The 27742-nt window shown below is 54.4% G+C and overlaps 1 protein-coding gene across 2 annotated transcripts; it reads left to right on the forward strand.

Moving 5' to 3' along the window:
- Positions 1–27536, forward strand: BCL7A (BAF chromatin remodeling complex subunit BCL7A). 2 transcript variants are annotated; one of them, XM_040619972.1, is made up of 6 exons: positions 1–223; positions 7386–7467; positions 10596–10692; positions 14679–14846; positions 21170–21354; positions 24541–27536. In XM_040619972.1, the coding sequence occupies exons 1-6, from the start codon at positions 132–134 to the stop codon at positions 24610–24612; spliced, it is 696 nt and encodes a 231-aa protein (XP_040475906.1). In that variant the 5' UTR covers positions 1–131; the 3' UTR covers positions 24613–27536. The 2 variants fall into 2 exon arrangements, with proteins under 2 accessions (XP_040475906.1, XP_040475907.1); XM_040619973.1 differs by having other exon boundaries at positions 21170–21291.
- Positions 27537–27742: the final 206 nt, after the last annotated feature.

Below are 27742 nucleotides of genomic sequence, written 5' to 3' on the forward strand. Positions count from 1 at the left end.
AGTGTGTGAGAGAGTGTGTGTGTGAGTGTGTGAGTGAGTGAGCGGGCGGGCGGGCGCGAGTGTGGCCGCCGCGGAGCGCGAGCAGGACCCGGCGGGCGCGCTCCCCCAGCCTCTCTCTCCCCGCCAGAACCATGTCGGGCAGGTCGGTTCGAGCCGAGACCAGGAGCCGCGCCAAAGATGATATCAAGAGGGTCATGGCGGCTATCGAGAAAGTGCGCAAATGGTAAGCGGAGGCGCCTGCTCGCTCGCTCGCCCGCCCGCCCGGCGCCGCGGCCGCCCCAGACCCCCGGAGCACATACAAAAAGCCGGCGGGCGCCGCGCCGCGGGCCGGCCGCGGGCCCGGGAGTTGGAGCGGCGGGCGGCGCGCGAGCCGGGTCACCTGCGCGAGGCGGGGGCCGCGGCCGCTGCCCAGGTGCGCTCGCGCCTGTCGCCCACCTGGCGCGGTGGCGGCGGCGGCGGCAGCCTGGAGGCGGCGGGGCGCCCCGGGGCCGGGCGGTGGAGCGGCGGGCCGGCCCCGCCGCGGCGCTCGGCTCCCGGGAGGGGGGCTCGGGGCCGGCCCCAGAAGCCATTTCGTTTTGTGCAAGTCACATGAAAGCGGCTTCCCGCGCGCCGGGGCCGCGATGCCGGCGGCGGAGGGGAGAGCGCGAGCTCCATTGTGCAGGCACCGAGCGGGCCGCCGCCGTCCCCGTCTCCTCCCCGCGCGCCCCGGGCGGCGCAGCGCCGGCCCCCGCGCCCCTGCCCGCGCCGGGCCTCCCTCCCGCCTCCCTCCCCGGCTGGCTGGCTGGCTCGCTCCCCGCCTCCCAGGCCCGGCGCCCTCGAGTCTGCGGAGTTTGCAGAGCGCGAGCCGTTTAAATTTAGCGCTTTGGGCTGCCTGGAGCGAGGGCTCTCGGCGAGGAAGAAAGATGGGGGCGAGCGCGAGGAGGAAGCGCCGGGGCGGCCGCGGGCCCCGGGCGCCCGGCACCCCCGCCCAGCCCTCCCTGCCCGGCCGGCGCCCGCGCGCGGGGGTCGGCGGGCGAATCTTTTTGGCCAGAAACCGGTCCTCGGCCGAGTCTGCCTTTCCCAAAGCAGCGGCTCGTGTTTGTTTTGCCGAGAGAGCCGTTGTTTTTGTTCTCTGCGCGGGGGAGAGGAGATTCGGGGTTGGCCGCGCGTGTTCTTCGAGCTCACGTTGGAGTCTGTCCGGCGTGGCCTTGTTGTAATTAATATGACTGAACGCGTTCGCCGCCTCATCGGGGTCTGGCTCCGAATCGGCCCGCGGGGCCAGGCCCCAGGCGCAAGCACATCGCCAGGTTGGGGCAGACTTGTTGAAAACTCCCGGCTCCTTGATTTCAACTTTATTATTTTTTTCCCACGGCTTCACCAGGGTCAGGGAGGGAGAGGAGAAGCCGCGACGATCTCGAGTGTCAGCCCCCCGCGAGCTCGTCCTTTTATTTAAAGACCCCAAACTGGGCAGGCCCCTGATGGGGTCTGTTTATGTTTAGGGTGTCATTTCTTGAGTAACGCCTTGGTCTCTAAACACCACTGGGGGTGAGCCTCTAGCCTAGCCGTGTCACAAGTTAGCTGTCCTTTCTGAGTCAAACCCAACAAAAAAGGCAAGAGGAAAATCAATAAAGTCCACGTGCTCCCGGGCCTCCTATGGAAAGGGCTGCCTGCGGATGGCCGGATGCCCGGCCAAGGGCTGGGTTTGGCTCCAATGGGACAAAGAATTTTCAGAACCGTGAGAAGGGGAGGCCTTCCAAAGTTGAGATCCGAGTTTTTGGTGCTCTGGGAGCTCCCGGGGGCATGCAGGGTGCCCAGTGGCCAACTGGAGCCATTTAAAAATGGCAGAAACAGCTGCAGGCCAAAACACACACAGGAAAACAAGCCCACAATCCCCTCTCCTGTGGGATTCCCAGAGGGAAGGCTGGGGTTGTCCCCTGCCTTAGTGCCTGGGCAAAGAAAGAACCAGTGTCTGGGCCTGCGTCCCTTCTGTCAAGGCCTGGAGGTGAGAAAGGGGCTAGAGGCAAGCTGCCTTTCTCTGTTCAGAGAGGCGTGGTGGGGCCTTCTGCTCCAGGTTCCCAGCAGGACAGAGGCTCTGGCACCCTGACAGCTGCTCCTGGAGGGCCAGTGTGCTGGTGCTCTGTAGGGAGGGCAGATGGAGCTATGGGGTTTTCTACCCTGGGGGTGGCAGAACAGGCAGCCTGCAGGCCCCCTCTGGCCTGGCTTGTGTTTGGGGGAAGGGGAGCAGAACGTATTTCCTCCCTCCCTGCGTTTTGGGAAACAGGTCACCATGAAGACCTCAGGCTTCAGGATCTCATGGCTGGGCTTGCGCTTCACTTCCTTGCTGTGACCTTGGGCAAACTGGGGAACTTCTTTCACCACGGCAGCAACGGGTCTGGTGCTGCTTTCTCCCACCTAGAACAAGATCGTGTCTTCAGAAGCACTTACTGCTGTGGACGGGAGTGGTCCCAAACGGTGTCCTTATTGTAAGGTGGATGTCGTAAAATGTGTGTTTTGCTGATTTTTTTTCTTTTTTTTCCTGCCCCTTTTAAGCGAAAAAGACTTTGCCTTATTTTCAGGGTTTCCCCAGCCCCGAGAAGCCAAATCTCACCTTCACTGTACTTCTGGAATAGGCCTTCCAGTCAGTCCTTGAGGCATTGGGTTGTTTAGTAACTGCGTGGCCACCAACCATGCGTTTCACTAGTGGCTGGGACATCAGGTTGCCAGATTTAGCAAATAAAATTACAGGACACCCAGTGAAATTTGAATTTCAGATAAACAATGAAATAACTTTTTAAAAATAAGTGAGATATGTATATAAATTTTAGTGTAAGTATGTCCCGTGCAATATTTGGGACATACTTATACTAAATGGTTATGTATCTGGTTATGTATCTGTATTCAAATTTAATTCAGCATCTTATCTTTTATCCAGAGAACAGAGGTGTCTGGCATACCACTTATCCTGTGAGTCTAGGGTGGTATTTCTTCTCAGCCCTGGTGACCCCTAAAATCCACCCCCTCCGCCAACCCTTCCCTTTCCTCGTCCCCAGAAAAAGCCAGCAGTCAGCCGTGACCACCCCATCCCTAGCCGCCAGCCGTTTTTCCTCCTGTCTGGTGTCCCGGCAAGGCAGGCTGGTAGGCTGTGAGGCAGCCGCAAGATGGCTGGAAGAAGAACAAAATGGTGGGCCCCTTTTTGGGAAACTGGGCTAGGGTTAGGGGCCCAGTGTGGGTGGAGAAGAACAGGTGAGAGACAAAGGCTTGTGCCACAAAGTAGGCTTAGGCCTGGGACCCCTGGGCCCTTGGTCCGAAGGGTCGCTCAGTGACTTATTAAAGGAGAGAGGCCTGTTCCCTGGAGACTTCCCACCCGTCCCTCAGGGAAGAGGCAGTTTGACCGTATTTAAGGTCTCACCCCTTTACCTTTGTGAGACCCCTCCTGCCAGGTACAGCTCAGGTCAAGTGAGCCTGGGCCTAGTTAGGATGACACTGGCCATAGACAAGTCCTTCTCAGTGTCAAGGACTAGCCCTGGGAAGTGCATATGAAGTGAGGGACTCGTGGTCTCTTTGAGGGAGTCAGCGGGGGCCCCTTGGGCAGTGACCCCAAGATGGTCTCCTTGGCTAGCCCTTGGACCTGGACCCAGGAAATCATTAGAAATTGATCGTGGCCTAGAAAATCTGTGGCGGGTATATGGGAACCTATACTGGGGGCAGGGGAATGTTTGGAGTTTGTTGCTACAGCTGGGACGCCGTTTGCCCTTTTGTCCAGGAGCCCAAGTCTGGAGGGGAAGAGAGCGGTACTTAAGCCTGGCTGGTTTGGGGGGCGGGCAGCAGGGCAGGAGCATCCAGGGTTTGCCCACAGGCAGCTTTGTGGCAAGGTGGGGAGTGTGGCCTGCTGGCTGTGGTGAATCTGGGCCCAGTGCCTCCAGTGAGGGGGTGAGTGCTGGGGGCTCTGAGAGAGCCCTGACTCCTCACACACGTGGTCCCCTCGTGGCCACGTCACCGCCTGTGTGAGAGTCATCAGGAATCTGGATTTTCGAGTGGAGTCTGATTTTTTTCCTCTCAAAGTTTGGCAATTGATTCAAATTTTTAAAACTAATATGCAGACCAGACAAAACATACCTGTTGGCTTGTTTGCCACCCCAGCTATAAAGTAGTGAGTGCAGCTTAATTCCCTCATTGAGGGCGGGACCTTGTGTTCTGGGATGATGGGTTTGGGGGAACTAGCAGGATCCCCACCGTTTCCCCTAAGCCCGTGTGTTGTTTTCCAAGGAGCTGCTGGCTTGAGGAGACACCCAGAGCCCACTGGTCATGTCTGTGAGATCCCGTCATGTCCCCCTGGTGCTTGCTCTGACTTACCACCCGTGTGCCAGGGCCTTGTCTCCCTGCGTGGCTGCTGGCCAGAGGGCAGCCCTGAGGCCCATTCCTGAGGTTGGATTCTTAATGTTTTTCCCGATGTCCTGGAGCCCCTCAGTGTCCGGTAGAAATGCAACTGAGAAAGGTTTCTAATCTTTGGGGTGAGTTGGGGGGACTCAGGCTGAGGGGTCGCCAACTGGAGCAAAGGGAGGCACGAGAACCTGGCTGTGCCACGCATAGGTTGCAGGGCCCTCAGCCACCCTGGGAAGCACGTGCAGCTAGCGGATTCATCTTGGCGCACATGCAGGCTGCAAAGCCCAGATCTGGCATGCTTTCTGCCTTGAGACACATCCTATGTTTTGCAAATCAGTTACTTTTGTTTTTGTTTTTGTTTTTAACACAACCAAACCTTGGATTTGCTGACCTACTGGGGCCCTGGTCGAGGAAGGCGGTTGAGGGATTGTTGAGTAGTGAGTGCCTTTGGCCATTTGCGTGGGTTGCTAGCAATTTGCGTTTCTTTCTTTCTTTCTTTCTTTCTTTCTTTTTTAAGATTTTATGTATTTATTGGACAGAGAGAGACGCAGTGAGAGAGGGAACACCAGCAGGGGAAGTGGGAGAGGGAGAAGCAGGCTCCCCGCTGAGCAGGGAGCCTGATGTGGGGCTCGATCCCAGGACTCTGGGATCATGACCTGAGCCAAAGGCAGACGCTTAACGACTGAGCCACCCAGGCGCCCCAGCAATTTGTGTTTCTTTGTCCAGCTTCTGTAACCGCGGTGCTCTGTGGAATGATTTCTTAGTTTTTCGCAGGAGACAGAATAGCACAGAGTGGGCTCTAGGTCGGAGCCTGTGTCCAGTCCTGCTTCTGCCTTGGACTAGCTGTGTGACCATGAACTAGTTACATAACCTCTCTGGACCTCTTGGTTCCCACCCATAAAATGGAGTGACAGTGGCTCCCCTCTCATAGGCTTGTTGGGCAGTCTCTGGGGGAGAGGGCTGTATTGTAAATAAAGCACTTGGCAGATGTAAGCCTTCAGCACACAATGACGATTATGATTGTTGCTTTGTCCCCAAGGTTGTTCCTTGGAACGCCCCTGTCCCTTCCAGGTACCTTCTGATTATTCAGAATGGAGGTGGGGGAAGGACACGGATCGCGGGTTGTCCATCCCGCCTTCAAGACGTAGGAGATGGGTGGGTGGTGACTTAGGTACGTGCCTTCACTTAATTCTGGGCTGAAAGGGGGCAGGGGTGGGAGAAGCTGCCCCTAAAGCAGTGTGGCATGGGGGCTTTGTATACTGGCCCTGGGGAGAGCGATTTCACCATCTTGTGCCTTAGTTTCCTTGTCTGTCAAATGGGGAGGCTGACCGTCCCTGCCACACAAGGTTATGGGAAGATTAGAGCAAGTGTGTATGGGAGCTTAGACCTAGAAGACGCTAGAAATAGTCCTAAAATAAGTAAAAGCCAGACTGTGGTTTCCTCCAGCAGGGAATGTGTTGGACCTGAACAGGCACAATTTGGGGAATGGAGGTTTCTGTAGGTTGGGTTAGCTGGTTTTGCTCTTGCCTGGGTGCCCTGACCCCCCTGTTGCAAAGGGGTGCCAGGTGGCTGTAATGTGTCCCACCAACCCATGAAGGCCACCCACCCATGGAGGGAAGGAAGGCTGGTCAGGTACCTAGTAGCCCACAGAGGTACTCATTGCCACATGTAAATCTCAGTTCTAGGGGGACCCTTGTCACTAAACTTGTTGGGGGCTCCTGGCAGCTCTGTCACCTGTCCTAGGTGTGCATCTGGCCCCAACATCCCACTTTGGGTTCCTTGAATCAAGCAGCCGAGAGAGATCCTTTGTGCCCTCCCACTTCTCCTGAGATGGCAGAGCCTGGTGCCAGGAACGGGGACCCTAGAGCCCAAACGGCTTGGTTTGGAGTCCCAGCTTTCTTTCTGGATGATTCCACCGAGCCTCGGTGTTGTCAGGTGCACCTCTGGCCTTCATTCCCAACGTTAGGGGCAGGAAGTGACATGACCTGACTTGTAGACTGAAGGGGTCAGGGACCAAAGTTTGGAGGCTGTGGCAGGAATCTAGGGGTGATGGTGGCTTGGAGCACAGTGGTGTGGAGGAGAGGGTGTTAATTATTATCCTTAATGAAAACCAGTCACCTCATTTCCTTCTCCTGGCTTGAGATTTTTCTCCTTACCCATAAACCTGCGTCTAGTAGCGGGGGGGCCCTGGATGTGGTCCCCCAGGAGCTTAGGCTGTGTTGGGGGGGTGGGGACAGTGCAGCACATGCCTGTCTTGGAGCCAGGATGGCTGCTGTCCACAATCCAGGCTGTGCTTCCCTGTTGAGGCCTGGAGACCACCCTTGGGGCCAAGGCCACTGGGGATCCAGGTTTGCCCTGGCTCCCCTACCCCCTGGCTGCTCCAAGTGGCGTTTGCCCCAAAGAGCACTGGGTGGTTACTCGTGCTGTCTTCTCCTGTTTTCCTTCCTCTGACCTCAGAGGAATTGCAGGGAGGACAGGGTGAGCCCCTGGGTGCCCTTGGTGAAGACCCCCCCTACACTGCCCCAGGAGGAAATGCCCTGCTGGCCTAAAGCCCTCTCTGCTGCCCAAGGGGTTGGGGTGGCCCAGTTCACTGGCTCCATGGAGTTGGCAGTGGTGTGAGGCTCAAAAGCTGGAGGACCCTGGGGCCCACTTGCCTTCATCCGGAGAAATCCTCCTTAATGGCAGCCCCTCTGTCCCCCCAGGCTCACCAGGCACCTCCTTCAAGGCATGGAGAAGCTTTTCACATGTGCTGTCTCATGTAATCCTCATGGCAGCCCAGAGATTGATGACCCTATGTGGTCTAACAGATGGGGAAACTGAGGTGTAGGCTGGTGAAGTGACTTCCCCAGGAGCCCCCAGATACTACACCTGGAGTGGTCTGGAGCTCCTTCCCTTGACCCCAAGCTGAGCAGCCCCTGTGTCGCAGCTACTCCAAGGCAGTATGGCCCGTGTCCCCCGTGAGGGGTGAGCAGGGTTCTGCCCCCAGAAACCCCTGGTAATGAGCTCTTCCTCATCTTTTGCAGGGAGAAGAAGTGGGTGACTGTCGGTGACACATCCCTGCGAATCTACAAGTGGGTCCCTGTGACAGAGCCAAAGGTGGACGATGTGAGTATGTGGGCCGAACCCCTGGGGTGGGGCCATCCGTCCGTGTTGCCCCTACCGCAGGTAGAAGGTGCTGTTCACCACTGCCCACCCAAGGCCACCTGGGAAGCAGAAGGACGCAGCTTACAGCTGGAGAGGCTGCTGCACCTGGGTCCTCCCCCACTCATAGTCCAGCCCCAGAGTTTGGCCCTCAGAGAGCTGGGAAATGTCCCCTGCAAGTCGTCTCTTCTGGGCTGAGAGCCCTACGGTTTGCCAGTGGGGATATGCCTTAGTGCAGAGCTGTCCCCTCCCTGGGGCCCTGAGCACCACGCTTTGGGTGTCGTGTACGCATGGACAAGCAGACCCTCCCCCAGCACTGGAGCCCCCGACCATCTGCCAGGCGTTGCCTCACGTATTTCTCGTGCCAGGTCTGTTGAGCTGACTCTTTATCCCCTTTGTACAAGTAAGGACCAAGGCTCAGAGAGGTGAAGCCACTTCGCCGGAATCGAGCAGCAAGTGTCCGGTCTGTTTGACTCCAAAGCACATGCTGCCTTTGCTGTTGGAGAGCCTTCTGGAGGTTGGCGCTGCTGGCCACCCCAGAGCAAGCCCAGCGCGAGAGGGTTTGGTGCATGGGAACACAGTCACTGTGGGGCCCCGCGGTGGGGGCGGAAGAGGGGGACTCCAACCACTAGAGGGAGCTTCCGCAGCCGTGCCCGGTGTCGGGGAGGGACCGCAGCAGCTGCTGCCCCACATCACAGTTCGTCAGCTTTGCGGCTCCTGGGCCAGTTTACCCCCAAAGACCCCAGGTCAGCTACTCTCGTTGGCAGTCGGCATCCAGGATGGTCCCGCCTACAGACCTTGGCATGGACCGTCCTGCCCGGAGTGCCTTCCCTATTCGTGCCAACAATCCTCTCCCTCAGGAAAATGACTCACGCTGAGCCACATGGGTGGATGGCTCCATTTGCTTCTGGGGGGTCGTGGTCATGATGCGTGGGGTTCTAGGGGCCGTAAAGGCGAGGCTAAGCCCCCCCCCCCAGCCATCTTCAGTTACCTGTCTCGGGTCTCCAGGCAGGGCTGAGGCTCCGTTCTTGACCCTGTGATCACAAGCCCGTCTTTGGGCAGGTTGGTGCCGGGCGGAGAACGTCGGTGTTTGTCACCCTTCCTAGTTCCGGGCTCCTGGAGCCACCGGGGTTGCAGTGCTCGAGGCCCCAGGACCTAGCCCGTCGCAGCCACTGGTGCTGGCCGCCCTGGAGGGGAGAGCAGGGTGTAGCCGGCTCCTCGCAGGCAGCTCCTGGCTCTGGTCCCCGTCTGTGCCTTACACATCATTAGGTGTTGTATAAACGCCGGCTGCATTTGAGAAGACATGGTCCCTGCTCTCAAGGAATTTATAATCTCGTTGGGAAAGATAATTATAGAATAGCATGAAACAGACATCAGAGAAGTGCCAAAATGGATTGTGATCAAGGAGAAAGTGTAATATAGGGGCTGTCGGGAAGGACAGGGCAGCTGCAGGCTGGGCAAAGAGGTAGAGGACGGGCACCCCCCCCATTAACCTGTGATGTCAGACAGGTGACCCCTACTTGCCGGGCCCTGGTTCCCTCTTTTGTGCCGTAGAGCAGCAGTAGCCGGCTCCCGGGGTTTCGGCAACAGTGTGAAGGCAGTATATCAAACAGAGAGAACTTAACCCAGCACGGCTGTGCAGACAGTGCTCGAAAAATGCTAATTTGCCATTGTCTCTGAGCCATGATGTACAGTATGATGTTTCCTCCACCCGCCTTTCCCTCTAGGGCTGTGGGCCCCACCCCTGGCGGAGCATCCAATCCCCTGGGAGCCGTGAAGAAATGCAGGTCCCCGGGCCCCGCCCCAGACAGCGGAGTCGGACGTCTGGTGGTTGTGGCCAGGAGTCTGTATTGCGGAGGGGTAGCTTTTTATTTTTTTTAACACCCAGTTGCAGCGTGGCTGCACCATTTTTTCCCCCTTCAGAACTCTTGCAAGTTTTTTTCTTTTCCATGGGGAGACCAATTTACAGAATTCAAACATTACTTTAAAAACATTTTTTTTTCAATGAAGAGAACTCACATGCCATAACATTCACTCTTACGGTATACAAGTCAGTGTTAGGGTATTCACTGTCGTCTAGCCATCACTGCCATAATTCCAGAACATTTTCGTTACCCCCAAAAGAAAACTCACGCGTGTTAGCTGTCACCCCCCACCGGCTTCACGGTCCTGGAGCCCACCGGTCAACTCGCCACCTCTAGAGCTGTGCACAGTCTTCAAATGCTACTTTGTCACATGTGTGTATATATCTTTTTGTAACTCGGCTTCCCGTCCCTGTGTCTGCCCCCACGCCACCAGCGCCTTTCCCTGGAGGCGACCAACGTTTGTTTGTCCTTCCAGAGAGAGTGCGCACAAACACGTGTGGATAGACACTCACATGTCCTTTTCTTTCCGTGAACAGTGGCCTTCCCTTCCCATGTTCTGCACCTTCCTTTATACACCCTGGAGGTACCTGAGATAGTCTAGCACGTTGAGATGTCTGTAGATCGTTCCACGTTAGTGCGGGAAGAGCTGTCTTGTTCTCGTAATTATTGCATTACGTTACGTTGAAAGAATGTGCTGTGATTTAACGAGTCTTACCAGTGGACACAGGTCATTTCCAACACGATTCTGTTCCGTTTGTAAGAAGAGCAACAGCAACAACAACAACAAAACTGGTGGAACTGCACACAAAAAGCATCCTCCTCACCATCCCTCCTCCTTGGGATTTCCCCCCTCACCTGGCCTTCCGGTGTGGTGCTGGGAGTCAGCCGACTGCTCTTTGAGAAAGGCAGCCACGGGGCCAACAGGTAGTGGGAGTGTGTGACCTGTGTCTTCTCTGTCCCTCACCTGGCATCGCTGTACCTGTTTGCATGGCTGCTGGTGCTGGCCCCCCACACAAGGCAGGTTTATGCCCAGCCCCAGAATCCTCCCTTCTGCAGGTGAGTCCCCTAATGGGACGTGTTCAAATGCAGGCCAAGGAGAACCCTCCAGAGACTTGCAGGCTCCGAGATGAACTGGCTGAATAAAATATTCATACCACCCCCCAGGGGCTTGCTCACGCGTGCACACGCCATGTGGTGACTCGGTTTCTGCTCCATTTTCTCCTCCAGAAGAACAAGAACAAGAAAAAGGGCAAAGATGAGAAGTGTGGCTCCGAGGTGACCACGCCGGAGAACAGCTCCTCCCCGGGGATGATGGACATGCATGGTGAGCTCTCCTGCCAGGCCCTGGGCTGTGGCAGAGCACTCGGTTTTTGTTCTCACCAGCAGGTTTGTTCACATTCCAGGCAAGGGTAGGAGGGCTGGGCAGCACTGGGAGGCCTCTGTGCCCAGGAGAAGGCTCAGTGGAGGAGAAACGTCTCTTCCCAGCACAGCAAGCCAGGAAACGTCAAACAAGCCAGAGACATGAAATAAGACCTTCTCCCCCAGTGGCACAAACCTCGGCGGGGGGTGACCTGTCAGCCCTGTGTGTGGTCAGGCACTTTTGTGGGTCTACGATCTTTTTCCGTCCTAGGCCTGACCTCCCGTAAAAATGACGCTATTTTCCATCTCCTATTTCGCTTTGGCTGCTGGGAAACTCCAGACTGGGTTTCCACATCCCGTTAATCACTCTGGGACCCGGGGACCTGCCTTCCACAATGACATCCTACCTCCCTTTGCTGTCTTATTTCAGAAGTTATAACCACTGTCCTCCTAATGGAATCCAGGCTGGAGACCTGCGCTAGCCAGTCTGCAGTTTTGACATTGCTTGCGTTGAGTTCCCACTTTACCTTGTTAACGGAGGGGAAAGGCACACATCATAAGTGTATGGTTTCATGACAGGTATACAGACTTCATACATGTATGTAACCGGCCCAGGTCAAGATGGAAGCGTGCCTGGCCATCCCCCTGGTGTCCCCTCCTGGTTGTCCCCACCCCTCCAAGAAAGACCGCTGCCTGACTTCTGACCTGAGAGATTCAAACATAAAATTTCTGAAACATTGAGTTTCCGATATTTATAAATTAGGAAATCTGCATTTTTGCCATACTTTGAGAAATCAGACCCAGAAACTCGGGGAGTGTGTTCTCCTCAAGGCAGCCACAGCTGTTCCTACAGGAGGCTGTGGTCACTGCAGGGCCACCTGCCTGGGCTGCCACTAGCAGAGCTGGTACCTCTTACCTTTTCCCATCTCTTGATCCCAGTTTCAACGTCTTTGTCCTTTTGACCACCCAGGCCTTTTGTATAGCACGGTGGTGTTAGATAAATAAGTACATCAAAAAGGAATATCGGTTCGATGGCGTTTCTGCCCCTCTGGTTCCGGGGCTGTCTTGCTCTGGGGAAGGAGTGCCAGTGAACTTTCCCATTTGCCCGAACTGACCAATCTGGAAAACAAGCTCCAAGGGCAGGGAGTCTTGCTTATTGCCGGGCTGGCTTCAGAAAGCACAGAGGGGTTTTGCTGATGACTCACGAGTCAAGAAAACCCCTCACTGGCCATACAATCACAGTTGAAACATGGGACACGATTGAACCAGGTATTGGAGCTGGGATGTAACCTGCCCCCCTGGCATTGCTTAGATCTTCTCTAGGGCTTGAGAAGAGCCCTGCCTGCCTCACGGGTGAGAGCCTTTTAGAGCAGAGGACAGGATCCCACCTGGGTTCACATCTGGCTCCCTAGGACCTCCCCCCGCTCTGCCCCCCGGCTGTGCGGTCCTCAGCTAGTTCCTTAACATGTAACTGTCAGGTCTGTTTTCAGTCTGCCCAGCGGGAGTGGTAATGCCCACTTCATAAGGTCCTTGGGAGTATTAAATAAGATCACCCCCTCAAAGCCCTTGGCATGTTAGTAGCTGACATTTAAGGAATTATCACCATGTGCCAAGCATCTCGCTAAGCTCATTTCATGCCTTACCTCATTTCATCCTAAAGACAAGCCCCATTGTGCAGATGAGGAAATGAGGGCTGGGGGAGGTGGCTGCCCCGAGTTAGGAAGCTCACGGATGCCGGTGCTGGCCTTGAGGTCCTTTGGAGGCAGAATCCGAGTATGTGGCTACCAGCCCGGGCGTCCCTGAGGCAGGAGCCTCGCTCACATTCTCAGTATCCTTTCCATTTTTAGTGCACGTGCTGCCGAGACCCACCTCCAGCCGCAGGGCACAGATGTGGGCAAAGGCAAGGAAAGATGGGGGCCTGGACAGGATTATCTGGAAGGCTCCCCGTGGGCAGTGGGCATCTGCAGCCCCTCTTTTGTGTCTGAGATTTTACCAACGTTGACCCGAGTGTCAGGGTCACGTGGTTACCAGGTGACCGGTTTAGGCTCTGGCAACTAACTTGTTAAACATTAGTGCTTGTTGTCATTAATTAACATAACTTCATGCTGGGGCCTCTGCCTTTTACACACATGCATACATAGCTTGGTTGAGGAAGGAAGTTTAGATTTTCTCAAAAGGCAAATCAGGAGAGTGCACTTTTTTTTTTTTAATCCCAGAATTCACAAGAGGATGCTTTCGTGCAACTAGTACACTTAAAATAAGGTGCACTTTACCTGGCCGGGACCGTGTGACGGCCTGGCTCTTCCTTGGCAGGTTGAGTTTGGAGGTGGGCAGACCAGCTTGAGCAAGGGGTTCTGCCGCACAGAGCCTCAGTTTCCCCCTCTGCAAACGAGGGAGGTAACAGCGCCTACCCGGCAGGTTGTCGGGAAGATGAAATAAGTGACTGTTTTTTCCCGGCTGCCAGCATGCAGCGGGGCCGGGGACGTGTGGGTGCACTGCTCCGGGCCTCCTCCTTGCTCTCTGTTTCACAGAAGTGGCCTCGGTCCCAAGTGTGCAGCGGGGCCGGGGACGCGTGGGTGCACTGCTCCGGGCCTCCTCCTTGCTCTCTGTTTCACAGAAGTGGCCTCGGTCCCACGTGTGCAGCGGGGCCCAGAAAAGCAGTGTGGTGATATTTTTGAAATCACCGCTTGGATATCTGCAACGTAACGTGACTCTGTGCCTAAGACGGGGTCCAGCGCCAGGGGCTATGTGCCCCCAGGCCCCCAGCCCTGCCACCAGCCCCACCATTAACGCATTGCTCAAATTACTGCTCTTTTTTTCTCTGTATTATGAAAAATTTTGTAATTGAGAACAGTTGGAAGAATAGGGCAGTGAACTTCATACACCTGTCACCTAGGTTTTCACTCACATGCCATGTTTGCCTCATCTTTTTTGTTTATGTTTTTATGTTAAATTTTTTTAATTGAAACGCAATTTTCATATAAAAACTGCCCAGCTCTTGAGTGTTAAGTTCAGGGAGTTCTGTCAACCGTAGGCAGCCCGTGCTGAAGTGTTTAAAATGAGTTTCCCTGCACTGTGTTTTAGGTCCGCGGCTAAACCCTTCAGCTCGCGTCACTAATACATGACATTTCTTTACACCCGTCTGCTGTTTTCTCTCCTAACAAAAGTAACCGTTATTCCGTCGTATCTTCTAAATCCCAGACTGTATTCAAATTCCCCAGTTGTTCCGAAATGTCCCTTACAAGCTGGCACATTCAAGACAGAATCCAAATAATTTTCACATGTCCTTAATTTAGCTGTTGATTTTCTTAAATTTTTTTACAATAATTTTCCCTGCTTCTCTCTCCCTCTGTCTCTCTCTCTCCCTCTGTCTCTCTCTCTCTCTCTGTCTCTCTCTCTCTCTGTCTCTCTCCTTTAATGGTTCTGACTTGAAGAGCCTGGGTCGACTGTCCTGTGGTATATCCCACTTTCCGTTAACATGTTCCTCTCCCTCTCATTTTGTATCAAGTGGAAGTTGCTCTAGACACTTGATTAGATCAGTGGGACATTTTTTGGCAACGCTGCCTCATGGACCATGCTTTACCCTCTGTGTTGCCACAGAGCGAGCTGCACAGATCTGGCTTCTTCACCTAGAATGAGGCCTCAGATGTCCCCCAAAGACTTAAAACGTGGGACACCACTGTGTGTCACTGGCTGCCCCCCCCCCCCCGGCCACAGGACTGAGCCAGCGGGGGACGTTCAGGTAGGCTTCCAGAAGCCTTCTCCTTGCAGGACATGTGGAACGGCCCCAGGTGGCTCATCTCCAAGGTCTTGAGGGTGGGGAAGTGTCTCCTTCCCTGGGAAAGTGTCCCGTGGGACTGCCGGCAGAGGTGTGGGGAGGCCAAACCCCCAACCCGCCTTTCCTCAGTAGCTGTGGGATTTCATCCTGTGGTTCTCTTCCCCCCTATGCAGATGATAACAGCAACCAGAGCTCCATAGCAGATGCCTCCCCGATCAAACAGGAGAACAGCAGTAACTCAAGCCCTGCCCCAGAGCCCAACTCAGCCGTGCCCGGTGAAGGCACTGACGCCAAGGTGGACGAGGCCCAGGCCGACGGGAAGGAGCTCCCTGGGGCCGAAGGTAGGTGCCCGCAGGGGCTGGGCCTTTGTGCAGTCGGTTGACAGGTCTCCAGGAGGTCCTGTCACATGTCGACCCCTGAAAGGTCACAGTAGAAGAAAGGTAATGCTTAGACTAGCTCATATTCTTGTGGGGCAATTTAAAAATCCTGTAGTCTAGTTTTGGGAAGATAAGTTCCATGGAAAACTATAATAAGAAAGAAGAGTGGAGGGTCTTAATGAATTATGGGGAGTGTTTCCATTTTAAATAGTGTGGCCAGGAAAGGCCTCACTGAGAAGGTGACATTAGAGCAAATTAGGCTAAAATTAAGTAAGGGAGCAAACCCTATGGAAAAGGGAGAGAAAGGCACTGTGGGCGGAGGGCACACTCCCTGAGGCAGGAGTGTGCTCAGTGGCTGGGGAAGGGCAGGTTCGCAAAATGAGATGAGGTCAGAAGAGGCAGGACCTTGAGTTGGGGGAGCTCTTAGGCTACTAAACAGACCCTTGCTTCTGTGCCAAGGGAGGCAGGAGCCATTGGGATTGAGTGCCATGGTCTGGAGGATCCCTTTGGTTGCTGTGATTGAGAAAAGATAGTAGGGCAGTCATCCAGATGGAAGACGGTGGCAGCTGGCGTGACCAGGGTGGGAGCAGTCGAGGTGGTAAGAAGCCGTCTGGTTGTAGAGGACATGTATGTACGTGGATATGTATACGTTGGTTTATTTTTGTCTATTTTGAGATCTGTGGATTCTTGAAAAAGAAAATTTTGAAACATGCAGAAAAATGAATAGGGTACTCTCCCGTATATGTCAACTGAATTCGACAGTGGTTTGTTTTGCTTTGTCCGTAAATATTTGGCGGGAGGGGGAGCATTTGAAGGTAACTTACAAATCTTACAGCATTTCATCACTGAACACTTCAGCACACATATCTTAAAAATAAGAATGTTTTCTTACATGATCACAAGTACTGTCGTTACATCTAAGAAGATGCGTCTGTAGTTCTCGCCTGTCTGATATCAGGGTGTATTTTGAAGGTCTGAGATGCAGTGTGTGGAGAGTGAGGTGACCCCTAGCATCTGGGGGACAGCCTCGCCAGCATCTGTGAAGGGAGGAGGAGGGAGAGGGCCAGCGGTGGGTGGAACGCCTGCACACGCCCAAGCTGAGCGTGAGGTCGGGCTGCTGTGCCGCTCACCCACCGGGGAAGACGGCTGGCTTCCCTGTGGCTGAGGAGGGAGTGGGTCGGGTCTTCTCGGGAGGAAGGCCTCTCTGTGTTATGGCATCAATTGGAACCCCAGAGGTCACAGACAGTCTAGATCCAGCACGGGGCATGTGCCTCTGGCCACGGGCCTGGTGCTGTTTTATTTTTAATTTGAATTGGATGTCGAATTTTAAAATTAAACAATTCCACTTAAAATAAGATTGATTTCCACCTTCTCTTGAGAAAATCAGAAGATCGGGCGATACTGGGTCTGCTTTTCCATGGAGCAGGAATTGGTTAAAGCAGAGATGTGGCTGCCCTTCCAGGGAGGGTGAGCGGGCCTGCATTTGCCAGCTTCCACACTCCCCACCACTCCCTATTGTCTTCCTGACACTGAGGCCCAAGAGTCGTGGCCCTGTATTACTCCATGATCACTGTTGCTTTCCTTATTACACATTTAAAAGAAAAATTACGTTGCTTTTTTTTTTTTAACCTATTTCTCTATCAAAAGTGGAAAAGTAAAAGTATGAAAGGTTGGGGGAATCTGTATTTCTTTGAGGAACAAGAGAATATTCCTTTAGATTTTTTTTTCTTACCAGTGTCTGAGTTGAACAGCCCCCATGACTCATTCACGGCACTCCCTGGCCCTTAAGGGGGCTTTTGAGTTTGTGGTCAGTGCTGTGTTAGACAGTAGGAAAAGGGAGCTCAGGGGGCTCAACAAAGGCTTCCTGGAGGAGGTGCTGCCTGACTTGGGCTCGAAGACTGAACAGGGGTAGGAGGGAAATGAGCGATGCAGGCAGACGGGACCAGGGGGCAGTGCCTGGGGATGTGTTGGGGAAGGGGCGAGCCAGCCAGGCACGAGGGTCTCAGGGGCTCAGTGTGGCAACCCCTTTCTGAGCCGGATGAGGAAGGTGCTCATGTGCCAGGTAGGCCTGTGGGCGGGGCAGGGTGGGGTGCAGGTGACCCCACACACGGAGAACAATGCAGGCGTTAGGACGCAGACTGGGCGGCCCCCCAGCCAGCGCCTCGAGTGTCCTCCCCCGCCCCAGGAGGACCACTGTGGAGTCTAGTGTGGTGGCCGCAGAGACAGTCTGTGCACCTAGAAGAATCTAGATGAGATTGTAACCTCCTTTTTTTAGAATCCTTCCCTTAACGATCACCATGGAGATTGTTCCATGTTAGGACGTACAGGTTTGTTTCATTCTATTCACCAGCTCTGCACTGTTCAGTGGTATGAACGTGTCGTCGTTTATTTAAATAGTCCCCACGTTGATGATCATTTAGGTTTTTTCCATCTTTTTTATCCACACATGATCCTGCCGGGAGTCTTGTCCACACATCTTTTCATCCGTGCTCAGGTGCGGTGGAGCTGAAGGCTAGAGGGACTGTGTATTTAGTCAGAGGTGCGGGTGTTGAAAGTTGGGGTAGATCCCACCGTTTTCCTCCAGAGACAGGGTAGGCCGGGCTTCTCAACCTCAGCACGCCTGGCATTTGGGGCCCGACGAGTCTTGCCTGTGGGGCCATCCTGTGTGTGGTGGGATGTTGAGAGGCCTCCCTGGCTTCTCCCCACAGCTGCCAGGAGCATGCCCCACCCCTGGATGTGACACCAGAAATGTTTCTGGACCCTACCGGATATCCCCCCAGCGGCAAGGGGCAAAATCGTCCTCTGTTAAGAGCCACCGTCGTAGGGAGGTTTGACAAGGGCCTTCCAGGGGGAGTATCCGCTCCTGTCCCCACAGCGGCCCCCAGCGCCATCCTGCCACTGTGGCTCTGCAGGCAGTGGATGGTGGGACCGGGGGCGGGGACCAGGGACAGGACGAGCTGTCACATCTGGGCTGACACTTGCTGGCCGTGTGGCCTTGGGCTGGCAGCGTCACCTCCTGCGAGCCTTCCTGTTTCCTTATTTACGAAATGAGACAAATGAACGTTGCCTCCCTCAGCCAGTCCCCGAAAGGAGTGGGGCGGAAAGGAAGCAAAAGTGCTCACCCAAGCCTGAGCCTGACGTGTCGGGAAGGCCTGGCGAGCAAGGGGAGGTAACGCACACCTGTAGGTCCTGGTGTGCACACATCCTGGCTTCTTTCCCATCCTGCATGCTTGCCCCCTCATGTCTCCCATGTCTGGGGGTTGCATCTCCTTTGCCCTAAAAGCCAGTCGAAGCTCAGGTGTAGAAATTGCTTCTTAGGTCACTGCTTCCAGAACCATTTTGGTAACTACGACACCCTGCTCCCCTCCCTGCCCCCACTACCACCAAAAGCTTTACCGGTCCAGGCAGGAGCCACACCAGGGTCCTCTTCTGGCGACACCAGGCCAGCACAGTTGCCCAGCATTGCTGGGGGTGGGGGGCATCATTGGGGGAGCCGCCCTACAGGAAAGACCTGAGGGCCTCCCAGGTGGGTGCGTACAGCCTGTGGGACAGGGTGGGTTAGTCGCCAGCTGTTGACCTTGCTTTGAACTTGTTTACTGCTGAGTGAGTTCAGGGAATGACATAATGTCCAAACTCACTGGACTAATTTTAGGCCCTAGGAAAATAATTTCCCCTGGGTGAGTTCCAGCACCAGCGCTAGGAGAATCAGGCCGCTGTACCGAGCCCTTCCGTGCTCTGTGAGCTTGAAGGCCAGTTCCCGCTGAGCTCTCAGGCTGGGCAGGGGGTCAGCATGACTCTCCGGGTGGCTGGCCATGATTTCTGAACCTCACTGTCCAGTCTGTGGAGCTCAGTGCGTAGGGCAGAGAGGGGAGGCCTGAGGAGGACAGCAACAATTCAAAGTGTTTGCTAAAGCAAACATCTATTATGAACTAGAACATACCATTAACGTGGATTTCTTATTTTTAAAAAAATCGGGATGCAATTCGCCTCTGTCCAGTTCTAAAACATTTCCATCGCCCCCAGAGGAAAGTCTGTACCCACAAACTGTCACTTCCCTGTCCCCTGACCCCAACCCCCAGCAACTGCCAGTCTGCTTTCTGTCTGTGTGGACTTGTCTGTTCCCATATAAGTGGGCGTGTAACGTGGCCTTTTGTGTCCGGCTTCTTTCACTTGGGATCATGTTTTCGGGGTTCCACCACGCGATAGCAGTGCCATTCCCTCCTCCTTCCTGTGACTCAGTAATAGTGGATGTGCCACGTTTTGTCGTTCAGTTCATTTATTTAATTTACATTTGGGCTGTTTCCATCTTTTGGCTGTTCGGAATAGTATTGCCGTGAACATTCGTGTACAGATGTTAGTTTGAGGACCTATTTCCAGTTCTTTTGGGTGTCTGCCTTGCGGTGGAAGAGCTGGGTTGCACAGTGATTCCATGTTTAATTTTTTGAGGAATTGCCATTAACACGGATATTAGGAGTAAAACACAGTAAAGGCCCAGCTGGCTCGGTCGGTAGAGCATGTGGCTCTTGATCTCAGGGTCAGGAGCTGGAGCCCCACGTTGGGTGTAGAAATTACTTAAATAAATAAAATTTTCTTTTTAAGTAGAACAAAATATCAAAAGAACTGTCAGGTTTATGGGGAGTGTGGTCCTGTGCCCTAGGTAAAGTTACTCCCCCCTGGGGTTGTTATGTTACTTGAGTACTTCCCTCGTCATTCCATGTAAGTCCGCACCGGGACTCCGCAGGGTGGCTGTTTTACGGCTCCCAGAGGAAACAAGTGGCAGAGACACACGGGAGCTCAGGTCTCCCTCTAAACCCTGGGTCCTCCCAGGTACCAGGTTGTAGGCAGAGCCCAGCCGTGGAGAGGGCGGACCCCCGAGCCTCCCCGTGGCAGCAGGAACACCCAGCTCAGGCCCTGGTGGGGTGGTGGGTCTCCAGGTGCTGCCCTCAGGATATCAGGGCTGCTGGTTTGGTGAGTCAGAGTATGTTAAGAGCAGCTCACCGGGGGTGGACATGCTGGGAGGTCAGCCTCCTTGGGAGAGGAAGGTCTTACACCTCCACCTGCCTGGCTCCCCAGCCCTCTGCTCCCCACTGGCTTCAGGCTATGGAGTGCTTTCGACTTGGCTCCATCTCTCCATGTTGCTTGCTTGCTTTAAAACTTAAACCTGGAGATAGATAGATAGATTGATAGACAGGCAGACAGACAGATTTTTTTTCTTTTCTGCCTCAGAAACCCCAGAGAGTGAGGCATTCTTGAGTCTTCTGGTGCCCTTTGAGAAAATCAGGGTGACGGATGTTGTCGGGGCCTCGAGTGCAAGCAGAGTGGGGCCGTGGGCAGGAGGCTGCTGCTGCCACCGTGAGCTCTGCGGCTCGGTGCCCAAAATAAGCTTCAGGTACAAACACTGCTACCTCCTCTCCCACACCCGCACCACCTCATGCAGCCAGCTGCGGCCTGCAACCCCCTTCTGCTAAAGAACCGTGCTGGGGAGGGGAGCAGGGAGACCAGTGCCTAAGAAATAGCCCAAATCATTGGCAAAACAGGATTCATAAATAGGTGATTGCTCGATGGAAGCCGTGCAGCCCTCTCGTACGCTCTTGTATGTAGAGAATTTTTAAAGACGTGAAAAATTTTTCCAAAATTCTGTGTGATCTCTATTTGGGGAGAGCAGAGAATTATAGGCATGTAGGGGGGAAAACATCTGGAGAGATGAAAATAAATCCTCTGAAAATGTTAGGAAATAAATCCTCTAAAATGTTAGTGGGTTGGTAGTTGTGGGTGGGGTGAGATAATCAGTGATTCTAACTTTATTTTTTTCCTGTATTTTCTGTTTCTGTGCAATCACCAGTCATTACTCTGATGATCAGGAAAATACCCACGTTAGTAAGAGAGATGTCTGCAAAGGGGCAGTTACCTCTGCGGCTCCCAACGCAGGCTCTGGGATGGAAAAGGGAGGAGTCCGCAGCCATGATGGTCAGGGCTCATTGTGCCCACCAGAGGGCGCCAGGTGCACGCGGCACAAAGCGTGTAGCATCCCTAAGATGTCCTCTCAGGGCACATGGCAGGAGGTGGGTGTGCAGGAAAGGGTTGGAGCCCCAGGGCCAGCGTGGAGCCTGGCCGCTTAAGACAACCTCACGAAAAACTCAGGCTTCCCAAGCACCCCAGCTCATTGCAGGCCCGACAGACCGCCTGGCCACAAAACTACCCAGTTGCAGGTATTTTTAGTAATTGGTCCATCTGGCTGCACATCTCACGTGTCTGAAAACAGCTTCTGTCATCTTGCTTTCCCTCAGATGCTTCTGACGAGCAGAATTCACAGTCTTCAATGGAAAACTCGATGAACAGTTCAGAGAAAGTAGAGCGGCAGCCATCTGGAGACGCGGGTCTAGCTGCAGAGATGTCCGCAATCTCTCAGGTACCTCGATCGAGGTCTCAGAGGGGCAGCCAGATCAGCCAGGAGCCCGTTGGGGTGTCGGGGGTACGTTGAAAGGTGTTTTGCTATTTTGTTCTGTTGTTTTCTCCTCGGAGGATTGGCACTTCCCTGCATTCACTGAGCAGGAGTCGTGAGTGTCCTGGGGCCCAGCCCTTCAGGGAGGAGGGTGTAGGAAGAGGAGGTGGCCTTTAGCCCAGCCTCGGCTTTGTCACTTTGTTTACTCAGGTCCACAAAAGCCTTGTCTGCTCTAGTGACCCAAAGTCAACTTCCTTTAGCGCGGGGACGATAAGTCTTCAGAATCCTAAATGCTGGATGAATCATCCTTTGGAATTTTGCAACTGACTGCACCGCCCCCTTGCTTGGACCCCGTTCTGGGTCATCCCTGTTTGTCAGCATCTGGCCTGAATCAGTGCAGGAGCAGGTGGCCGGTGGCTAGGAGCAAACATCCTGGGTTCGAATCCCAGCTCCCTCACTTAGCATAACCAAGCCTCCTTGTCTGCAGCTGTCAGAATGGGATCACAGAACTGTCTTGGGGCCAGGGCGCAGATGGGATGAGAGAATGTGGCTAACACACTCGGTGTGGAGCTGGACACGGGAATGCCTCATATGCCGTCACTGTGATGTTTCACTGTCAACCCTCCGCTCACCTAAGATGAGTGGGGACTCCGAGGTATCAAAACTTGAACTAATAGAACCATTGTCCAGTACCTCCAGAGAAAGTGCCAGCAGCAGCAGCAGAAAGATTGGAAGGGGCCAGGGTGCGGCAGGACTTGGTCTGGGCTTTGCAGAGCCTTAAGCCAGGCCTCCCCAAAGGGGAAGCGCCTCCTGGACTCTAATGTCCATCTCCCCTTGGATCTGCAGCCTCCTCCTCCTGCAGAACACGCCGCCAAACGCCCAAAGACACAGAAGGAGTGTTGATGCAAGATGTGTTTGCAGTGGCAGGAAGTAGGCCACAACCTAAGTTTGTCGAAAGGGGACTGGCTAAATTAATCTGGGGTCATGGATAAAACAGACTGGTATGCAGCTGTTAAAAAGAGTGTGGCTGACCCAGGTACAGACAGACAAGAAAGAAATATCCTTCCGATGTGAAATGAGAAAAGCAAGGCCTAGAACCTCAGGCATAGCTGGAGCCCATTAGATTAAAAATCAAAGCCTCCTGTACAGTGTGGAAAACCAGGATATCGGCTGGGGCCTCCTGGCCTTCTGAACTCAGTGGAGGAAAGGTTAGCTTGAACCTTTGATCCATAGCTTGGGGGCATCTAGTGCTCCCCCCGCTCCAGATGTCTGAAAGGTGCAAGGGTCTTCTGTTTTCACGTGCCCCCCACCTCCACTCCCATTTCCGGGGGCCCAGACCTGGAATGGGGCCTCTTGCACTGTTCGCAGGCACACACAGACCAGATACTCATCCACAGAGCTCCTGGGTTTGTGAGCAAGGTAGAGGATGTATTACAGTTAAGCAAGCAACTCAATACTGACATTTCGCCGTTCCTGTGTTTAAAAAAAAAAAAAAAAAAGCTTCCCCAACGTCCCGACGGGAGCAGTACTCCGGCTCTTCTCCCCTGCTCAACTGTCCTGAGCTCGCGGCTCCGCTCTTTTGCTCCCCTTTTCCTTTCTCGTCCACTCCCAAGCGCACGTGCTGTCCTCCCATTCAAGCGCTCTGCAGAACCAAAGAACCTTCTCCCCTACGGGACCCAGCATCCTCTGAAGGCACAATACCTGCTTTCTCCTGTTACGTCTGTATTGGGCTTTTACTGCTTTCAGAATGCGGACCAGGGAGAACACAGAGGCAGCTCTTTCAGCTTCCCTGTGATGCCTGCCACAAGAAGCTCCCACACAGCCCACCTCAGGGCCTGGGGGCTCTATTAAACATATGTTGGGCACCAACTGTGGACCGGGCACTATGTCAGATACCAGGGACCCAGCATGCACCAGAGATGGGGTCCCTCCCAGCCCTCATGGGGCTCACCATGGAGTGGGGGAGAAGAGACACAGCCAGGGCATAGCAGGCACCAGTGGGTTACAAGGTCACAACGCGTGCTGCAGAAGAAGCTGAATGGGAGTGCGAGGAGGCCTGCCAGTGGAGCGTTCTTTGGGCTGGTGTAGGCAGAGAAATGGACGGTGAGCAGGAATTTGAGGGCTAAGAAAATAGGGCCACGAGGGCAGGCTTTCTGGGCTGGGCCTGGAGACAGGAGCAAGCCTGAGGAACAAAAGGGGAGGCCAGGGTGGCTGGGGCATAGCGGACGAGGAAGAAAAGAGCCAGACGAGGCACAGAGGTAGGTCTGGGCTAGGTGCCGGGCCTTCCCAGCCTGGTAAGGAGTCGGGAGTTTGCTCCGGAGTCAGTGGGAAAGTATCTGCAGGTTTTATGTTCTGTGTATGATTGCTATTTTGGGATTTCTTGGACTGTGGAAGGCTGCATAGGGAGACCTCGGAGCCGGGTGCTGCTTTGTCTGGGCAGGTGATGGGTGCGGGTACAAAGGGTGCGGGCATGGCGGTGGGAGGAGGGGAGAGGTGGGCAGGCCCAAGGATATTTGGAGATGGAGTTGGTGGGACTATGGGTGGGGTGAGGAAGTGGGGAGAGCAAACGAGGCCGCCTGGGTCCTGTCAGCTTGATCCTGGGCAGGTGTGGTGTCATCAACAGACTGGGGGCGGGGGGCGGTCAGGGTGGGTAGTCGTCAGCTGATCTCTGGTGATGGGTCAGGTTGGAGATGCCTGAGTGGGAAAGTCAGGGTGGGGGAGTGAGTGCCGGACCTTTCTGGGCCTTGAGACTTAGGAACGTGGTCACCACTACAGGCCTTTTCCCCAGAATAACACACATGAGCATTCAGGGAATGCTGAGTATCGGAGGAGCCACTGACCACGTGGCAAGATCAGACGAGGCCTTTGAGCTTGAAGAGGTAAACTTGGAACTTGTGCACATACGATTATCCTGGTGATTAAGGACAGTCGGGAAGGCTGATGATGGGGAGACCCCACGCCAGACCCAGCTGGTGTAGGGAAGGGGACGGGGGAGCTTAGAGGCACAGGGGGCAGTGTGCTCAGAAGCCACCGTGGCGGGGACAGGCGGGTCCAGGTGACCCTGGGCTTAATGAACGTAGGCCACAGGGTCAGAACTGTGGGTTTGAACCACAGAGGCCCGTCCTCCGTTTCCTCCTGGGCCGACCTTCAACCTCACGGCTGGCCTGAACTCCTCCTTGGCGTGGTAACCTGTATCCTCTCTTCTCCTCCCCCAAGGATTTGGAAGGAGTGCCCCCCTCGAAGAAGATGAAACTGGAGGCCTCGCAACAGAACTCGGAAGAGATGTAGACTCTGCGTTCAGTCCTGCTGTCCATGTGTCACGGGAGACCCATCTGCAGGCTGAGTCCTAGAGCAACCCACCTGAGCAGTTCCTCTCGGGTGCAGACGAACTACTAACTTTCCAAGTTTACCAAGTGCAAATCCAAGAAAACCCAGAACAGCGTAACTTCTCAGACACTGAAGAACTCTCTGCTGTGAAGACGAACACTCGAGTGTTGAAGGGACTGTCCTTGGGACGGCGGGGTCGACAGCTCAGGAGTGTCTGCACACTGTCTCTGAAGCCAAGATTACATTTGTGTTGCTGCTGTATTGTTTTGTGTCGTCCCCCCCCTCCCCACTTCTCTATTTAACAATATAAGCTATTCGAGGGTGGTACCGATCAGGGAATCGGTTTTCGTCGGGGCTTTTCACTGTTCGCCTGATTCCTTCCGCTTTCTTTTTTTGTGCCTTGTGCCCTTGAGGTGACCTCTGGCATGTTTTCCTGGTTGTTTTGCATCTCCCTTTGCAAAGTGCCCTCGGTTTTGTCCAGGCAGCCGGTGCCACCATCCTCACACCTCTCTCCTCCCTGACCCGGGACTTCAGCTGGAGCGGAGCAGGCAGGGAGCAGGCGGACCGGAAGCCTCGCAAGAGCAGGACCTCCTTGGCCGCCTGATTTGCAGGGGCAGGGGTGTCGGGCACGCCCTGGGCCCTGGGTCCTGGGTCCTGGGTCCAAGGTCCGAGGAATCTCGGGTGTTGGGGCACTGTCCCCAAGAGCTGGCTTCGCGATGTGCTCTCACTTCCTCGGGGCATCTGAGGCCGGTGTTTCCAAGCCCACCGTGGCCCAGACGGACGCACAGAACACTTCCACTGTCCTGGCACTTGCACCCTCTACCCCCACCACACGACATTCTCCCACACCTCCGAAGACGAAATGGCTTCTGTGGCTGACTGCAGGATTGTCTCCTTAGGACGATAAAAGGGCTGAGGAGGCTGGGAGCAGATGGCAGGAAGAGCTGGTGCTGAACTTTCTCTCATAGGATGTTGCCTGGATTTCAAATCCACAGTAACCTGCTGCCCTCTGCCTCCCCGGCTCCACTTGGCAACCCCCCCCACAAGGGGAGGCAAGATTGCAAAGTGTTCCTGACGCTCAGAGCCAACAGTCGAATGGCCTGTTGCTCCCAGGATGTGCTGATGGTCCCCACGGGGGAGCAGACCCTGACGATTGGGCCTCAAAGGCCAGAAGCAAGGCACCAAGGAGTGGAACGCTCTACACTCCTCCAGAAAGGGGCGACTGAGTCCCCTCTCCTCGCCTCCGTCCCCTGCCTATGCCGGGACACCTTCCTCTCACGAAAATGAAGATGCCCCCTTGGATGAACTGCCTGATTGTTTGGTTCTGAGGCCTGGTTTGCTCTTAATTCCTAGATGGACTCCTCGGACCTTAACCCTTTTCCTGAGCTTTCTTTACTGCACTGGAGTTCCAACTCCCTTTGAGTTGCGTGAGGGGTGGGCGGGTTGGGGGGGAAGGGGTTTGTTTTGTTTTGTGGTTTGTTTCTTTTTCTCGGTTCGTTTTTTCGTTTTCTTTTGCTGATTGGTGCATACTCGCGTACCACCTTTGATACCTTGACGTGTGGCTCTCTCTCCTGACCGCCGTGGAAAGTGTCTGCCAGTTCCTAAGTCTCTGAGGGGGAGGCTCTTGTTTTTCAGGGAGCCGATCTATTTCCTGCACTTCAAGAAGAATCAAAATGTTCCTGAATTTCAAATACCTCATGCAAAAATGTCTCCTGAAATAAGGGAAAAAAAACAAAAAACAAAAAACAAACTTTGAAAATCTTAATGTTGAAGTTCACAATGCCGAAAGGTTTCTGTCTTAAAAAAAAAAAAAATCCTTATCAATTTTGCCCCTCAGGCAGTGAGCTCTGTGCAGAACTGCGTTCTGCGTTACCTCTCAGCGTATCTCAAGGCGGCGTTACCTCCAGGTCCTCTAGAGCTAGAACTTTCTTTCTTTGCAGCGAAACTCCATTTTGATGAAAGATGAATTTGGATATTTATTTCCTTTCTTTTTGGGAAATGAGAGGTGAGAACCAAGACAGCTGAAGGAGAATCACACGCATCCACAGAAGCGACAAGTCGGCTGGGGGTCCCTCCGGGGGTCCCTTCCGGTTGCGGGGGCCTCTCCGGACAGGCAAGGGGAGTCAACGCGGTTGAGAATGAAGACAACATCCGCGACACCGAGGCTGTCATTTGTTTTTCTCTGAAGTGCCTGAAGGTAGGAAGGGGCCCTTGGCCGGGACCGACTGGGCCCCCTCGCCGCCACGGCCATGCCAGGCAAAGCGCCAGCGGCCCTGCGCTCATCGCTGGCCGGGAAGGCCTTCCACGCGGGATGGTGAGACTGCAAAAATCCAGACGTGCTTCCTTCCCTGGAGCCACTGTCCCCCACCCACCCTGCACCCCTCGCCCCCCTCCCACCACAGAATCTAAGACCTTTCAGCCGGCCGAGCCAGGGGCGGGGGTTCTCAGCAGGTGCCTTCCACGGACACCAGGCCCGTGGCCTAAAGGGCTCCCAGGGCAACCTTACTCCCCGCCACACGTGAAGTTGGGGGGGGGGGCTTCGGCTACACATTCCAGAAAGTGCTGGCACTTACACCCGGAACCCGGAAGGCGGTGGACCCATCTATAGGGTGGTGACCTCCCGTTACAAATGATGTCATGGTTTGGAATGTTCATTATCGCCAAGGACCTGGTTAGAGGTATAAAGACCTTTTTTTCACTGTTACCTAATTTTTTTTTTCCTCTTACGTTTTGGGTTTTTTGTTTTGTTTTTGTTGTTGTTTTTTTTTTTTTTTTTGGTGTGTTGTACAGCAGTATAATTTTTCACTTATTTATTCCATCAAGTAGATATGGTTTGTACAATGTACAATGGTTCCATTTCAGAAAATAAAAAAAAATTCAAATCATGAACACCATGTGATTTTGTAGCATTATAATAGAGAGTAAATCTGATGGGTGGTGAGAAGGTCCCGCGCCGGCTGCTGTGGCCTGTCCTGCACAACTGTGTGGCCCTGACTTTGTGTAGGATACTAAGCTCCTTGCAGGCAGGGACTGTTGCCTCCCACGGTCATGTTCGCTGCCACCATGAAGCACTGGCTGGGTACTCTGGGCA

Source organism: Ursus maritimus, unplaced genomic scaffold (genome assembly GCF_017311325.1).
Source record: "Ursus maritimus isolate PB19 unplaced genomic scaffold, ASM1731132v1 scaffold_33, whole genome shotgun sequence".
NCBI classification, from domain to species: domain Eukaryota; kingdom Metazoa; phylum Chordata; class Mammalia; order Carnivora; family Ursidae; genus Ursus; species Ursus maritimus.